We start from the raw sequence: 15,454 nt of genomic DNA on the forward strand, positions 1-15,454 counted from the left end.
AGAACAGAAGTGGGCTGCCTAGAATTGCATGCTCCATTTATGCTGTCCCAGATCCTAATGCCCAACAGCTTGAGCAGGACATGAAAAAAAAAAGGGAAGTATTTTTTAAAAGTAAGCATATTTTATGCTTATTACAAACACTATGAAATAAACAACATAAAAATCAGGCTGAAGAGCACAAAAAATCCAATTCTGCAAGAAATTCCCATTACTGCACATATGCACATACCCCACTCCTTCCACACACAGAAAGTACATGTAAAAATATGCTCATTGCTTCATGCTGCACTGTATGTATGACAGGGGATGTATAGTCTCAGGCAGGCAAACATAAAAATCCCAGCTGGGTGCTGAGTAACCACAGAAAACAGGGTAAAAATCTAATCAAACACTTTCACAATAAAATAAATGTGTAACCTTAGTGATTCAAAGTAGTGGTTTAGCATCCAGAAGTGCTACAGCTCAGACTCCACCTATCAGTCAAGATGCACAATACCTGGCAAATAATATTCTTTTTCAATTACTGAGAGGAGAAGATTCTGCTCAAGAAACGATTAGTAGCCTTTTGTGCATCCAATTCTCTCTCTAAACAAGGAAATAAATATGATACAAAGTGCTACACCAAACGACATTACCTAATCCTACAGAAGGGGGTTTTTGTTTTCATTTTCTATTTTTTGTTTGGAGGGGAGAGTTGGGAGTGGTGGAAAGATCAGTAAGCCAAGAGTTTAAATTACTGTAAACAGATGCCTATGGATCAGGTGTTCTTAGCAGCAATGATTTTCTGCTCAGGTTTTTATCAGTAAATGACAAGCACCTTCCCTTTGAGCCTCACTCCTTCCTTTCTTCAAGTTCAGTGGAAACCAGTTCAAGCACGCAAAGGAATCAACTAATGTAATAGCCTTTCTAAAAGGTGAAGTTTTCCATTTCAAAGGAGCCTCTAATCAATGACAGGGCACAAAAGGGAATGCATGCATGTTTATATGCGTATCTCACAGACTTTAGAGAAGCTTTGGGGAACATGTTCTGAAAAATCAATACGACCCAGCTAGTTACAAATTTCATATCTGATGCACGAAGCAAATGGACTTCTTGTACAAGCTGGGTCACAGGGATCATGACTATTACACCAGATTTTGCATATGAACTGCCATGTTCCCAAACACACTTTCTCTAAACATGTCCACATTCTCACCCCCTTGCACAGAGGAAGAACCTAAATCAATCTGCAAATTTTATTTCTCTCATTGTTATTACCTATTTGACTTCCCAGCTATGCAGCTGCTGATTTACCACTAAATACCCTTCTGCCTCTCTTAACCATTCAATGACGTGCCAGTTTAGTTCTACAGCTGCAGTGAAGAGGTTCAACCCTTCCAGATTTGTTAGACCTGCCTCCAAAACCACGTGAGGAACACACATTACAGAAATAATTCTTACTGGGCAGTGTAACATTTTGTGCCAAGATCCAATTGTGCTGCAGTTGTGCACATATCATTCTGAGATGCTTGGGTCTTGTATTATGTACTGAGGCCATTCATTTTTCATCAAACATGTACATACATTATCTCTAAAAATCTTTTAAGGGGAAAGTATGTCCCTGCACTAACAACTGACTGAAAAAGAAACAAAACCAACAATTTGAGAGTGGCATTCTGTGAACACTCATTAATCAGCCTTCCTGGAGGAGGGGACATCCAATAGAGAAAACCAGCAAAAATTAAGACTCTCTCCTCTTATTTGTGAGTCTGCTAAGTTCCTCCTGGATGCTATCCCAGAAATTTATCATTCTGTGAGTTCAACTTGTTTCACTGTGAGAAAACTTCCAGTATTTACGGTATCCCCATATGGTGCTACTTGGAATACTTCTGATAGCATGACATTTTAGGAGGGGCATTTCATAAATAACTCCATGTTTATCACAGTTATCATGCTTCTGTTTTGCAAGCTTGTCACTGGCACATGTTAACCACTGCATGGACAGGATGCCCAGTTTACAGCAGCTGATCATATTTATGGCCACACAGCAAAGCTGTGACAACTACTTTCCATGAGCTAGGGAAGAAGGAGGTGAAAGGAAAAGGACTTAAAGTTTATAAATAGTAAAATGAAAATGCTTTGTTTATTTTTGTGAGCACTTGCTAAGAACAGTGCTGTTGGATGTGAGGTTTTTCCTTGCAAGATCTCCAAATCTTTGAACCATTTCACCTAAAAAGCTAATTTCCCTTTATAATTAAAGATACTTCTATTTTACAACTGGCTAGAAGATTAGCACAATATTGTGTCCACGCAAAGACGTTAGGAATAAGAATTTTAAGAACAGTAGCAGAACTGCAGTGCTCATAGCTAGCACTATTTCTATATATCTTAATTCCAAGATAGACAATGAAAAGTTGAATTCTCTAGGACATGACTAAAGTATTTACAGCAAACTGCCTTTACACTCTGGGCATTCAGTGTATTTTGAGAATGCTTTGTTTTCAATTAGATTTTGGTAAAACCTGCTATTCAATTGCTCTTTCCCCAGAGAAGGAAACCCTTTGAGCCTCTTACAATGAGGTCTGTCATTATTTTCCCTGGGAAAAGAAAAGAAATACCAGGAAATCTCACATTGCTAATGTATGACTTAAAAAGAAGGCTGCATTTGGCACCAACTAAAAAAGCCCCAACACCTAACAAACCTCGGTCCTGTGGCATTGGTGACTGGCTCAAGGCAGGGTGGGAGCTGGATTCTGACTGGCTGCCAGGAGGCTGCGGTGGCATCTGACTGCCTGTAACACACAGAAAAAAGGGAAAACAAACTTTCTTTTAACATTGAAATGCAAAAATCCCAAACCTCTCTGCATTTTTAACCACTCAAAGGAAGTACCAGCAGTACACGGTAAACACAGAACTCAACAGGTCTAAGCTTTTAAAATTTGTTTCCTTTCTTCTCTCCGAAACCCATGGAGGAAACATGCATAAACACATTTAGCAACAGGCATGGCGAAATGTTCAATTTCACATTGAGTGAGTTCCCAACCTCACCGACATGATCCAATTTATAGCTGCAAATCTCCTGACATATATTTCTGTTGGAGAGTTTAGCAAAATCCAAGTCTGCTGAACAATAAGGCTCATCCTGCCGAGCTCAAACTGGCCTCCAGCCAGGCAGACATGGACTGCTGCCAACAATATTACCAATGAAAAATGCGGTCAGTACAAAAATGACTAACAACAAGAGTTTAAAAAGTATTTCAATGAATCAGTGGTTTTAATATTATTTGAATGTCCATGTAGAATATGGGAATAAAGAATATGTGGGTACATGTGGTGAAAGTGAAGCAAGTTTGGAAGACAGAAAGGAGGTATCTTATTATTCAAATAAAAGCAATGGGAAATATTTGCTTATTAAAGTATCCATCCAGAACAGATAACCTCATTTTTATGGCCTCATCCAAAAGACACCCACAGTTTACTCACCACTGTCTATCCACCCAAAGAAGAACAGCATTCACAGTGCTGCCTCTGAGGCTCAGGACATGAAATGTTGCCTTTTGATATTATTGCATAGTAAAGCAGGTGCTTATCGCACTGATGCAAGTCACTTGTCTGGGTTACCACTCACACTGTGTCAAGCAGGGTGGTGCACACTGCCACCCTTCTACCGTGCAAGACCCCAACCATCACAGCCTGAGCAGGAGTGAAGATGAGACTTGAATGTCTCCTGGGACTCTTCTCCACTGCTGGTCTTAGACATGCCTGCTCTTGACACACTGAAAACACCTCAGGTTAGGAAGCAAACACATGCTTTAAGCATTTAGATACTGTAGTGACAAGCACAGTATAAATAGCAGCTGGCAGATTTATATCCCTCGTCCTCGGAAACTGCTCAGATTGTTTTCCGTTTGAAAGAAATGGAAAGAATAAAAACACAGGCAATAGATCTGAGCCTGCTGAGACTCATTTCCTCTTGCTCAGCAGCCGGCCCTCCGCAGTGGCAGAAGTAGGAATGCTGCAGCCAGTCCTGGCGCTGGGAGCCCAGCTGACAGGGGCAGAAGAGGCTGCTCTTTCTTTAGAGCGATAAAGGGCCCCAAGTTGGGTGTAAATGCAGGAAAGCAGATGTGTCTGCTCTGCCCTGTCCACTTCCCAACCTTACAGCAACTGGCTCTCAGCACCAACTGTAAAGAAAAGTCAGACTGATAAAGAACAAAAAGAAAATCCATAAAACGTGGAGTCTAACCACTGCCTAGCTATTCCGATGAGGTGCATTAGTACTAAAAACATGACAGTCAACATTACTTGGAGCAGCTGTGACAAATGTCTAAGAGATGCAAATACTGGGACTAGAGGCAGAATTGCTCCTCCAAAAGACCAAACATGCCACTCAGCGCCCGAGGCTTTGAGATCCATGGCCCATTCATGAACTCTAAGGCATATGACAATAATATTCTGGCTTATGTTTTGATGCCACTCTAGAGTGAGCTTTGGAGATGGTAAGTGCCTACATTATAATGAATCCTTTCTGCTTGACAGGAAGGATTTAGTGATTCAAGACTGTAAACAAACAGCAATTCCGTGTTAACACAGGGCAGTGCCACTTCCACTGTGTATGCCTGAGGCTCCACTATTAGACAGAATACTTCAAGTAGATCTGAAACATCTAACATTTTTACAAATACTAAAAAAAAACCCATCCCAAAACAACCAACCAACCAAAAACAAAAAAACAAAGGTAGGGGTAGGCCTGACTGCACCACACAGCTCCCAGTGAGATCTCCCTTTAGGTGAAGGCCTGGCAAACTTTGAGAGACATTGCTAGTGCTTGGAAGATCTATGCTAGGCAACATGCTTTGAATAGTCTTTAATTTTTTACACTGATAAAAATTTCAGTTATCTGGCAGGAGCCTTATCCTGCACAGGCTGATGTGCAAACAAGGACTGGGAAAGCCAAAGCCTAAAACAGTGTGTGTAGGACATATTATAAACAAATTGTTTCTTTTCTGCATCCTTGGAGAATACAGAGTCAAGAGTTTTGGTACTTCACTGCAATGATCAGCCTCAGCAAACATTAACACTACTGTATTAGTTCATTTTAGTTCATTTTAAGTGTATTTCTGATTTTTTTTTCCTTATTAAAAAGAACTAAAGCTTTGAAGCAAAATTTTTGTTTCACAAAAGAAAACAATTTCATAAACAAGACAAATTTGCAAGAGAAGTTTTCATTATGCTAATTATCAGTGGGTGCCACAAAGTCTCCAGGTGCTGGATGGGAAACTATTGGACCTAAATGCTTTTGGTGACGTTGCCATTTTATTCTTAGAAGTAATCTGGAAGGTAGAAGGAGGTTAAGCACCCAAATATCTTTGGAGACTTAAACTGAACTCTTAATTTGGGTATCTAACTCCTATTGATTGGGAGCTGATGACAGCACTTTAAAAACCTTTGAAGATTCTGCCTGCCGTACTTTAAGTTTCTTTGTCATGAAACAACCTCAAAGATTTTTCATTTCTTTTCTTTAAATTATATTAATCCTTTTCTCTTTCAACCAGTATTGTAGCTGGGATTATTGGGAGATACTTTAAATAATACATGAACAGTCTTAAGTATTTTATTAGGGAAGGAAAACGTCTACAGAACAAAAATGCTACAGGTATTTAAGACAGGACAACAATATTTTTCACTGCTAGACTACTTCCTCCTTTGACCCAGTGATACACACATGGAAGACTACTACACGTGGGTCACTTTTTCTGAGGTTTTGTATGGTAGTGTTTCCACATTGGTAAGATATTCCACCTGCCCAAACTTACACAAAGAGAATATTATGAATGTTTCACATTATTTTTATTATGAAAAATCAGAGGAAATACACTGATGCATGCTAAAAGGAAAGATGCTCCTATATCAGTTCTTTCACCTATATTTAACAGTGGAGCAAACTGATATCCAAACTTATACAGCTATCTTATAAAATTAGTTGTTAAAACTACCAAAAGCAGCAGCCCATCCAGTATCATCTCTGCTTTTTTCTTTTTTAAAGCCAGTTGAAGAGTTGAGAGAACTCTAAAAATGCTTTAATAGCTCAGTTCTAAGATGATTTTCTATTTTTAAGATCATGCTAAAAATGCTTTTAAACATTTTGCAAGAGACTTTGAAAATCTGTACTTGAAATTATGTCACAAGAGACTGCATTGCACCTGTGGAAAAGTGGACCAAGGAAAGCACTAAATGGCAATTGCGTTATGACTACAGCCATGAAATCTGAAGTTAAGGTGTAAAAAGTAAATTCCTTAGAGCCAACACAGCAAGAAAACTAGCATGAAAGACAGCAGACATTTGATGTCCTGCTGAAGAGCAGTCTTTATGAAGAATTATTGCCCAAATCAGTAATGTTGTGATATGTGCTGAGGGTTCTTCGATCCTGTCACTGTTATGACATTGGAGGCTGCTTAGCAGTGGTACCCTGTACCAGTGGACAATACGTCACAGAATTGTGCCTGAACAAATGAATTAAGAAAGCACTTCATTGATAACAGATACCCCCTGGGAAATTACTAGTTAAGCATGGAAGAAGGGATATCAGCACAGGAATTTTAAGATGTATGAGGAACTGGAACTGGTTAACAGGAGTGCAGGGGACCGCTCACAGCCTGTGTAGAAAGAGGACCATTAGGCTGGAGGAAAGGCTAAGTTAAAGATTTTTGTGGGGTGTCTTTTGAGACATCTAATTTAAGAATTAAGAGCTAGGACTGGATTGATAGCCTTGACTGATTACAAAGTAGGGAATCTTAATACTGAAGATGTTGAAAATCTAAGAAGTTGGAACACCTTTTGGCTTGGAGCAACAAAAATGCAAACCCCTATACTCACAGACCAGAAATTGGCCTTTTCTAACTGAAGTTCTGATAGAAATGAAGGAAGAGCTGACCATATTTGTTGACCTACAAATGGTTATAACTTACCAGTGGTTATAACTAACCATTTGATGTAACCCTGAATCAAAGAAATTTATTAGAATGAATTAGAAGACTTGTTTCTAGTGGAGGTGAGGAAACAAACCCAGAAAGCCTAATGCTAACTGGAACGAGAAGGCAGAACAGCAACCAGAATGATGTGACAGAAGGCTGAAAGAATGAGTATTATGTAGTATGGCAAAAAACTAAAGCTGTGATTTTGTGACTTCTTTTTAAAAATGTATCTGCAGCTAAATATAAGGGAGGAAAAAAAGCATGAAGTTTAAGATGATAATCAAACCATTACTGGAATCTGAAACAACTTCCTTTTAGGAATAATGAGGTCCAGGAAACCTAGTGATTAAGATGAAACCTGATAAAATAATGGGATTATATCACACTATCAATGTGACAGTAAAGGCTCACAGACCGGAAGGGACATTCTGGGTCTCGGATCTCTACATCAGAAATGAAAGATCATAAATAGGCTTCTGCGTGGGACTGTTTTAAATGAGCTTTTCAGGAAATTGAAAGTGTGGTGCAAATGACCTCAAAGGAAAGAAATTTTCCTGTGGGTACTATGAAGGGAATCTGCTCATTTGGTTTGTGTTATCTCTTTCAATTTACAAAGCCTATGAGCTTTTATAAGTAAATTTGATTATTTTTTTAAAAATGTGTGCATTGCAACTTAGCTTCCAGTTGTATCAATAGCATTTCTTAAAGGACTTACTCATCTGAGTGAGAAGCAATGGCTGCCTGCATATCCCAACAAATTAAGAGGTGCAAAACACCAAAACCTTCCTCTTATCTATACAGTAACCTGAGCATGGAAGCTTTAAAAGGTCAGCAACACAAGGCCCACTTGAGATACAGCAGCCATGGCCCTGCTGAACCACCATGGGGGGAGTATGCAGAGTTAGGCATATTCACACCAAGCTTTCTGGCTCTGCTCTGCACCCTGCTGCAGGTAATAACCCCTTGCTAGCAACAGCAAAGCTGGTAATCCACTTCTGCCATCCACCTCTCAACCCTGGAGCTCAGGACCAAGCCCAGAGTCCTGTTGCCTTGGGATGTTTCCAGTGGCTAGCAACACAACTTGCTGAAGGCAAAATTACAAGCCTGTTGTTGAGCCTAGTCCTGATTTTCCCTATTACATCTTAAAACAAAAACATCATGCTCCAAAGACACAATACCCCCTAATATATACATGTATCACTCAGAATTCACATAAAATCAACACAAGGTAAAAGCCCATTTCTCATAGAAGTATGTAATTCTCATTTTGCTAATCCCTGAAAGTCACACTCTGTTTTCTTTTTCATATTTTTGTTACATTTACCACATGCAAATGTAACTGGGTTGTAATAAGGTTCCAAAGATGTCACTGTAACCTAAGTGCTAAATTGCTCTCAAATCCCCATTAAAAAATGCAACACTGAGTTAAGGTGGTCTCAAGAACCCTAGCTCTGACTTTTATCTGCACACAAGCAATAGCATAAACATCTTAATTTCATGACCAGAAGCTACTTGTTTGACAAGATATGACATTTAATTCAAAGCAAAGTTGACACTGACAGAATGAGGTAGCTACTCAGTATTTTGTTTCATCCTCATTCAGAGTGTAGTACCAAGTTATTACTTATGGAACACCATCCAAATGTCACCCTCAGTACAGAATAACTCATTATATTATGGACTTTTTGAAAGAAAGAACTAAGTAGCTGAAACTAGGGTCTGTCAAATTAGACTGTAACCTCTGAGTAAGGCACAAAGACTTTTAACAAATACCCAGGAGTATAAAGTGAAGTAATTCTTAGTACTGCATAAACTGACAATGGGCTGAGTGGCAAGGAGCAGGAAAGAAAATATATTGCCCTCCCATGCCAAAGCTCACTTTGTGTGGGAGGGGAAGGGAAATCTGCAGCAACCACTGCAAGAGAGTCTGTTTCATCCATGCCCCATCTGGAAGGCACCTCTGCATTTGGAACAAAGTGAAGCACCAGAGAATTTTTTTTCTTGAGACTTTGGCAACAAGCCCAAAGCAAGCTGTCAATGGAAATCTTCAAAAGACTGTGACTCACCCAAATAATGAATGGATTTCCAGTAGGCCACAGCAAGCATCTGTCTGCCTGAGGACTATTCCTCTCAAACAAATTTCACAATCCTGCTGCAAACCAGGAAAGCACTAGATCTCCTCAAAATTAAGGAAGTATCATTTATTTACTTATATAAGCAGACATAAATTGATCTAAATCTAGGAATCACTGCTTCTCTATCCTCTTTAACACCCACCCCAGACCTGTAATTTCACTTTACAGTTATGAGAAGTTTCATTTTGGGTATCAAATTCCCTCTGCTTTCACCTCTGCCTCACTCTGCATTCATTTAATGCACTATTTCCATTAAACTTGGAAGAGTTCCCAGCCCAGGGTCTTTCTGCTGGAGGCAGATCCAGAATGGTACAGCCCAGGATAGCAACCAGTTAAATCTTTTCTAATCTCCACATTCAGAAATGGTGGCTCACAGCAGCTGGCATGCAGGAATGGAATAGAGCAGGCAAGCTCGTATTTCTCTCACCAGGCGAAATTAACAAAAACAAAACCTGATTTGTCCTTCTTGTTTTCCTATTCTTCCTGCTCCCCAATATTTTTCCTCTTTCAAACAATTTTTTTCCCCTTTGTTTTGTTTGAGAAGCTTAATGTTTGGCTGCCTTCTGAAGAAACGGGCACAGTGACAGATGAAAGGCCGTATTCATCGCCTAATTCAGAATAGGGAAAAACCGACTGCTGTGCATTTAAGATTCTAACAACCTTACAATTTTGTATAGCCGTTTCCCCCAACCCGTTCTTTTGAAGAAATCTGCTTTTATTCTGTTAATAACTAACCACAGTTGCAGCAGCATGGATCCGATTAGCAGTTCTTACACTACAAAGGAGGGGGGGAAGGGCTGTGAACAAGGTTGCCAATTTGTCCACCTGGGTCCCCAGGAGAAAGATTAGATGAGGCGCTTGCTCCTTTTTTCCCCACTTGCTTGCTGCTCTGCACTAGACAGACTTCTTCAAAGCTCAGCCACTGACTTCTTTTTTTTTTTTCCTCTTTTCTCTAAAGTCTCATTTAACTGTCCCTCCACATGTTTTGCACTCTGTGTCACCACGTGCCTCCAAAGCAACAGCGTGAATTGGGATGAGAGGGGTGGGAAAAGGCTGCAGCTGCAGCTTGCCCAGCACTTTCTCTCACACCTCTGAGGGGCCTCGGAATTGCTGTTAGATTTTGTACATTATATTTTCTTAAATTTGTGAAAGCTGTTGGAAAAAAGTGTCTATGTTCTTTAGGGAACAATCCGAACCTTGTAATCATACCATTGGGGTTTTTTCACTTTGTCCTTTTGAGCCTTTTGAGCCTTTGATAAAAATGATAGTTTAGCTTGCACTTAGACTGAAGCAGAAAAATCACAAAGGGTTGTGTGGATTTAATCATCCATAATTACTTGAGACACGACATTACATGTTTGTTAACACACATGCTTCAGCTAGAGAAAAAAAACACTATCCATTTCTGCAGAAAATGTCAATTACACAGAATATAAAATTGTAACTGATGCAAGTGCTCAGTATCTAAAATTTCTTAACAAAGACCAGGGTAGTATTTCTTCCTTTTCTTTGTCTCATTTCTTCTTTTGAGAAATAAACCTTACCCTGCCACACATCTGAAACTTAAAATTTCAGAATTCAATTTAAAGAGATAATCCAAGTTCCAAAAGGAAGAATTTTTCATTATTAATGCTCATTCTCTAAGACTGCATTTATAACCATAAAGAGAGTTTTTCTCATGTGTCTACTGTTTTTAAAAGCCTGAGAACCACATGAAACATAGCAGATGTATACTTCTAGTATTTGCAACCTAATAAAAACTTTAACTCCTAATTTTAGCATTACTGAATTCTAACAAACCAGGTTATCAACTTTCATTTATAATATCTGCAGTATGAAAACATGCAAGATACTATGAAAAGAGTGTATATGAACTGAAATTGCTATTTCTTATCCATACTTCTTTTCCCTCAATCCAGCTACACATAAGAACTGCTCAGAATAAATATTCCTTATCAGGTGGCATTAACTCAGAAGACCAGCAGTGGTGAGTTTCATTCCTCCCTGCTCCTCCTGACTATCTCAAGTTCAGGCACTGAACTGGCAATGAACTATTTTGTTAGTCCTGCCTGCTACTTACCACACTAGTTCATTGCTTGCGACTATTGGATGTTCCAGTAGCAAACTGTATGTGCTCTCATTGATACTGTCCTCAAAAAGAATGAACTCTTAGACAGTCCAGGGTTTTGTATTGCATTATATTGCATATTACACAGCCCTGGTCTCAACGGTTCTCAGGATAGGGGAGAAAAGAGCAAGTTGCATGCATAAAGGATAAAAGCACCTTGAGGCAAACTGACTTCCAAAAACCATTTGGTGGGACTGATCTTTCTGAAGACAAGATATAACATGCCATATTTCATCTTGCCTGACACTGATAAGCTCCAAAGACCAGTGCAGAAGCAGAGCAATTCTTCATGTATTTTTAATCAACTGAGAACTTTCATCTGGCGAGCTCCCTCCACAAGGTCACACACACCACGCACAGCCACGTGCCTCTCATTCAGTTTGCAAACGCCAACTTCTATGTCAGCTTCTGTTTGGAAGGGGGAGTATCTACGTTAGCAAGCACTGGTTATATCATTTATAAACATGCAGATGTGGATTATTAAAGATTAATGCATTTTGCGATTGGTGTCGGCATTCCGTTTGTCTCATGCCGAAACCAATTCTGTTCTTCATTAGTCAACGACAACCCACATCACCCTGTTGTGGAAGAGAAATCAAAGGTGCAGGCATGGATTGAGAATAAGTGATAAAACTGATTACTGGGAAACTTAACGGTTGTAATCAATCAACACATCACAATAATTTGAGTCCGCTGTTATCTGTAGACGGGGAACAAACAGAAAAGTCTGCTGCCAGAGCGAGTTCTTTTTTGTTTGCCTTCTAAAAGCCCACTTTGCAATCTGACTTCCACATCTACCTATGGAGTGATGCTATCAAAGGGCCATTCAAATCCTTCAAGCCACAGCTCCATCTGGATGAATTTTGTCCCTAAGGAGGAGAGAGAATACCTCGCTTTTCATTAATTAAAAAACCCCAAACATTAATTGAAGGTAGTGAAAATGTTCTTATTCGAGGCTAAATGGCTACTTTCTAGTTAGACCAGAATTAATCCAAGTCATATTTGCAATTGCTCCTTCTAAAGAGGGATGCAACACATCTCCATCCAGTCAAGTCACACACTAACTATGAAGCATGAAAGCCACTTTGAGTATCTCTAATGGCAATGATCCACAGTCCACTGAAAAACTCAAAGCTGCTTCTGCCCATCCCATCACAGAAACCAAACCACTAAGGACATTTATGCTTTCTTTTTTGTAGGTGTAAGCAATTGTCTGTCTTCAACAACAAAAACACTTCTCCAATTCACTCATCAATCACAGCTTAGTAATACAAAAGATGAGGGAATGAAAGACAACCTTTTAATTTATGATAATATACAAATTAACGCCCTATTTGGCAACAAAAGGAAGGAAAAATAATCTATGTTTGTATAGCCAAATAATGACAGAATTTATTAAAAAGCCTCAAATGTTCGAATCCAAATGTAGGCTGCATTAAATTTCTTGACGAAAACTGAGTGATTTGAGCAAAAAATCCCCAAAACATTAGAAAGCAATACACGAGTTAAGGATTAAATATAAACAACAATTGTCCAATGATGGCCTTAAGTATACATTTAAAACTAACAACAAACCTGCCCATCAAATCTTCACGGCTGTGGTCAAGTGTATTTGAATTTTGTTACGTGAGCCAGAGCACATGCATAATTATGCAAAGATTTTAATTGGATCAGCTATCATACTCTAGGTGGATATATACCAGCATGGGGCTACCAATGACTCACAGAGCTACAAGAAGTGGCCTGCTGTACGTGTGCTGCCACAGTGTGTGCAGCAGCGGATGCCCTGCCATGCTGGCCATTCAGAAACTGACAGGATGGTGAAGAACCCTGGCACAACAAACCAGGTGTGGGGCAGAGGACAGTTATGGGGATGTGGGTGATACAAATCTCGCCTTACAGGGGAGGTTTATGTGACGCCTTTCTAGGGTGCTGGATGACCCTTAATGCTGTCTTCCTTGGGCCCTACAGGATGTTCAGTCCATTGGGAAAAATGTTTGTCATACAGCAATTAAACACCAAACCTGAAATGTGTGACTTAAATATCAATACTGATAAATCAGGTATTAACTTACTGAAATCACTAAAACTCACCCCCCACACAACCACCCAGGGCATGATGGTTTTGGTGAGGTATTGTTTTCCTATCTGACACTTTGAGCTGATTAAAACCAGCAGGTTGATGGTGCTGGAATATGAAACCCACTGTCATCAGGAAAACCCAGCAGAAGGAACCTGAACAGCATGTCTATCTCATTTCACCTCCTGCATCTGTTCTGGAAAGACCACCTCTATGGAAAAGGACACCTCCTTGATCTCTCTGGGCAGCCTGCAAGTATGACAGCAGTTTTCATAAAGTCTTTTGTAGCATGGACTGTCCTCAAGAAACTAGGTTGAGACAGTAGTTATTTCATGAAGCCTTGAGACAGACAACAGATTACTCATTAGTTGTGACCTGGGCTGAATTCTAATAGGTGTCACAGGTTAGATGCTCAATATGCTAAAAGCAATGCCTTGAGCTAGAGTGCCTTATTTGCTGAGTTTTTCCTCTTGTCAAAAAGACAAAACCCCCTCTAAATGTTATTCAAAGCCTTCAAAAGAAAGGAGTTTAAAATACTGCTATGTGAAACATTCACATATTTCACTTGCGAGTATTCTAGATTTGAAAAACTGCTGAATAGATGTTCTGTGCACTAGCAGTGATTCAGAACATAGCTGCGTCAATGGCATTTTGTGGCTTGTGTTTTGCTGGTCTGGGTGCCAATAAACAGCATGCATCTTCCTTACAACAAGCTGTTGCAAGAATTTTGCCTCCAGAGAAACCAAGGGGGAAATATTGATAGATGTGTTAAAATAATCTTTCTAGACAGGGGGATCATGTCCATTTTGCAAGGATATAGTCCCCTTTCCTGTTTTGCATTTATTTTAGGATATCTGTAAAAACCTTAACAAAAAATACCAGTATTACAAATTCAGTCTCAGATGGTAGTCTTGAATAATATTTGAAAAGAGTCCATGCCATGTAACATACCAGTAGTGACAACAAATGGAGTAAAGCATGTGGGACAGCTCAGTTCCAAGCAAAAGGATTTTCCAAATTTTGTTTAAAAGAAGATCTGTCTGACCAGCTTATCTTACTGCAGCCTCTTCTGGAAACTTGTCTACTTTTAGGCTTCTCCTTTTATAAGGTATTAAAGAAAGCATCACTCCTATTCAGATTTTTGCATTAAAATGTCCTTTTGGATGATGGTAGACTGTTGCACATTCTTTCTTTCTCTCAGCATGTTAGTCACTCTAATCTATCCACACATTGAGTAGCCTGCACACCAAGGCAAGATTTTCTGTTACAGCTCTCTCTGGACATTCCACTCTAGATCCCGTTTTTGCTTGGAGTGTTATCTGCAGTTCTGTGATTCTGACAGGTCCTGGATTTCAAGCTAGCTAGCTATCAACACAGGAGGGGAAGACCTCCAGGTTTGCAGAGAGAAAAGTTGAGCACTGAATGGGGCACATCCACTGACTTACATTAATTATCAGAATGAAAAATTGGGAGTCTTTTTAATCAGAGTAGGGTGCTGACCACTGGTTAGCCTACGTTAGGATGACTGACAATAATATTCCTAAGTGAGAGCATCCACACATGGCTTTCTTCCTGAAAATTATTAACTCCAACTGTAGCAATCTCCTTGGTGAAAGAAGACATCAATACAATTGTAATAAAAACAACGGTGCAGCAGATGCTTAACAGAATGAGAATAAGCAAGTAAACGCAATGTATTAAAGGTGCAAGTCAAAATACTAATCTATGTGAAAAAAAAACCCAACTTGTACATGTTTCTAAAGATGGAATTGGCAATTTATTATTACTATAGTGCACTCCTCTCTTCTAAACAGATAAAAATGCTGCAGAGCTTTCAAGATAATAGAATCTATTAACTTGTACAAAATTGGCTTGTCCATCATGGGTTAAGGCATTCCTGGCCTATCAGCAATCTTCCACAGAACTCTTAATATTAAAAATTTTTGTTGCTTACACCGCAAGGGAGAAAGAGCTGACAAAAGCCTTTGGCCAGTGAGATCAAAATTGGGGATGGGGGGGAGAAAGGGGAGTTTAGCTTATTTACATTTTTGCTTTGTTAGTAAACTAATGGAATGGTGGGAAAAGGAGGGAATGGAGGGGGGAAAAAAAAAAAGGAGACAGAAAAGTGAAATTAACAGCCTGTAAATCTTCTGGCAACAGC

The 15,454-nt window shown here is 39.4% G+C and overlaps 1 protein-coding gene across 6 annotated transcripts in view; it reads right to left on the minus strand.

Annotated features, from left to right (window-relative positions):
* ARID1B (AT-rich interaction domain 1B) overlaps positions 1–15,454 on the minus strand; it is a 336,705-nt gene that overhangs the window by 78,617 nt on the left and 242,634 nt on the right. For all 6 annotated transcript variants that reach the window (XM_068151411.1, XM_068151394.1, XM_068151385.1 and 3 more), the window contains one exon: positions 2,682–2,771. In XM_068151411.1, coding sequence (XP_068007512.1) covers positions 2,682–2,771 — 90 coding nt within the window. The remainder of the gene's footprint in view (positions 1–2,681; positions 2,772–15,454) is intronic.

The sequence above is a fragment of the Melanerpes formicivorus genome, unplaced genomic scaffold (genome assembly GCF_026170545.1).
Source record: "Melanerpes formicivorus ecotype bairdi unplaced genomic scaffold, bMelFor1.0.p_v2 SCAF_2, whole genome shotgun sequence".
Classification (NCBI taxonomy): Eukaryota; Metazoa; Chordata; class Aves; order Piciformes; family Picidae; genus Melanerpes; species Melanerpes formicivorus.